Source organism: Pteropus vampyrus, unplaced genomic scaffold (assembly GCF_000151845.1).
Source record: "Pteropus vampyrus isolate Shadow unplaced genomic scaffold, Pvam_2.0 Scaffold602, whole genome shotgun sequence".
Taxonomy (NCBI): Eukaryota; Metazoa; Chordata; class Mammalia; order Chiroptera; family Pteropodidae; genus Pteropus; species Pteropus vampyrus.
Genome location: NW_011889383.1, coordinates 1 through 2,417, shown reverse-complemented (window position 1 = coordinate 2,417; position 2,417 = coordinate 1). Strand labels below are relative to the sequence as shown.

At 47.4% G+C, this 2,417-nt stretch overlaps 1 protein-coding gene across 1 annotated transcript; it reads right to left on the bottom strand.

Annotated features, from left to right (window-relative positions):
- Positions 1-314: 314 nt before the first annotated feature.
- Positions 315-2,414, bottom strand: LOC105308640 (zinc finger protein 135; the record flags this gene model as incomplete). Its single annotated transcript, XM_023525689.1, has 1 exon — positions 315-2,414. A coding segment is annotated over one exon (1,194 nt), but the record flags the coding sequence as incomplete, so codon positions are not given.
- Between the last annotated feature and the right edge of the window lie 3 nt (positions 2,415-2,417).

Genomic DNA, 2,417 nt, shown 5'->3' with positions numbered 1-2,417 from the left:
GGCACGTTGTGAGCACAGAGCAGGACCTTCATACTGTAGGTCTTGAAGGGCGGTAGGAACCACCGGAGGATTATGAGGCAAGACTGACCCAATTGTATTTGTATGAAAAAACATCCTCTCCCAGAGCGTATGAGTTACTGTTACTGTGTGGCAGTAGTCAAGGGTGGCGAGTCACCATTTTAGGGTTCTGGATGCCAGAGAGACTGCTCTTACTGGATTTAGGGTTCAGGGAAACACTAGAAATCTTCAGGTTAAATTATATAAAATCAAATGCTTAATTAATACCAGTATGAAGAATTAATGAAAAAAAATGGTTCAGGGGATTAATGTGTACATCTTTCAAGGGATAAATATTCCAAAATGTAAGGTTCCAACATGAAATTGCTACTGTTTGTGAGGTGGTGGCTTACAGGAAAAAAATCTATTTTTTGTGAAATGGCAATATGTGTTTCTCGTGCCCAAGTCCTGTAAAAAAATTTAGAACAAGAACAGAAGAGCAAAACCCATCTCAATCTACAGGGCTACATGAAAGTTACATTTCCAGTCTTCCTATATAAAACTTTTCAAATCTATGGCATATGAAGATTAATTTACTACAAAATAATATACAAATTTAAAATGTTAATAACGCACTGATACTTCGTCATAGGTGATTCATATCTTGAGACCAGTTGCCATATAAACCTTGAACAAAAGATTTACATACATATCAGAAAATTTTGTAATGAGACATCTGAGTAAGCATAGTGATTCCATAAAGATGTCACTCATGTCTAGACCACTGTGCAATATTCTGTTTAGGGAATATCAAGAGTCAATGAATACCATTCATAACCCCAACAACCCCCAAGATGTGTAATAATGATAAACTGGGATTGCACTTGGGTCACATAAATGAAAGGCATTTTTTGTTTTTCTTCCTACTTTGAAAACCTGTTTGGGAATCTGGTGGATCTTTGGACAGATACTAAGTCCAAATGCACTCGTTTTCCCACTTCCTTTTTGGGTTCTGTAATGTTAGTGAGCACTCAAGGCTGTGGACCCTCAACATGGATCACTTCCACATTTCCCTACTGTTTGGATGATCTGAAGAGTGTACTGTGTGTGACGGTTGTGTACAAATACGTGTGTGTTCTTGCTCATGAGTATTATTGGGTCAAGTCTCGTAACAGATGAACTATGGCTTAAGGCTTCCCATGTCCGAGCTCGTGTGGAGGGCGTCACGCAGTATGAGTTCTCTGGTGCTTGGTCAGGGAGGAGCTGTGTGTGAAGGCCTTCCCACAGTCCCTGCATTCATATGGCCTCTCTCCCGTGTGGATCCTCCGGTGCTGAGTGAGGTGAGTGCTCTGCCTGAAGCATTTCCCACACTCCGGACACTCATAGGGCTTTTCTCCGGTGTGTGTCCTCTCGTGCTGGCTGAGTGATGAGCTGTGACTGAAGCATTTCCCACACTCGTTGCAGCCGTAGGGCTTTTCCTTGGTGTGGATCCTCTGGTGTTCTATGAGAAGGGAGCTCTGGCTGAAGGCTCGGCCACACTCGTGACACTCATAGGGCTTCTCCCCCGTGTGGATCCTCTGATGCTGAATGAGAGGAGCAAGCTGGCTGAAGGCCCTGCCACACTCGTGACACTCGTAGGGCTTCTCCCCGGTGTGGATGCGCTGGTGTTTGGTTAGGGATGAGCTGTGGCTGAAGGCTCTGCCACAGTCATTGCACTCATAGGGTTTCTCCCCCGTGTGGATCCTCTGATGCTGGGTGAGGTGTGTGCTCTGCCGGAAGGCTTTCCCGCACTGACTGCACTCGTAAGGCTTCTCTCCCGTGTGCGTCCGCTCATGCTGGCTGAGTGATGAGCTGTGGCTGAAAGTTTTCCCACACTCGTTGCACCCATAGGGCTTCTCCCCTGTGTGAATCCTCCGATGCTCGGTTAGCAGTGTGCTCTGGCTGAAGGCTTTTCCACACTCATTACACTCGTAGGGCTTCTCTCCCGTGTGCGTCCTCTGATGCTGAATCAGTGGTGTGATCTGAGTGAAGGCTTTACCACACTCGTGACACTCATAGGGCTTTTCCCCTGTGTGGATTCGCTGGTGCTTCGTCAAGGATGAGCTGTGGCTGAACGCCTTCCCGCACTCTCCACACTGATAGGGCTTCTCCCCGGTGTGGATGCGCAGGTGCTGGGTGAGGTGGATGCTCTGCCGGAAGGCCTTCCCACATTCACTGCACTCATATGGCTTCTCGCCCGTGTGAGTCCGCTCGTGTTGGCTGAAGGAGGATCTAAAACTAAAGGACTTCCCACAGTCACTACACTCGTAGGGCTTCTCGCCCGTGTGAGTTCTCTGATGCTGGATCAGTGGGGCAATTTGGTTGAAGGTCCTCCCACACTGCGCGCACCTGTACGGTTTCTCACCAGTGTGGATTCTCTG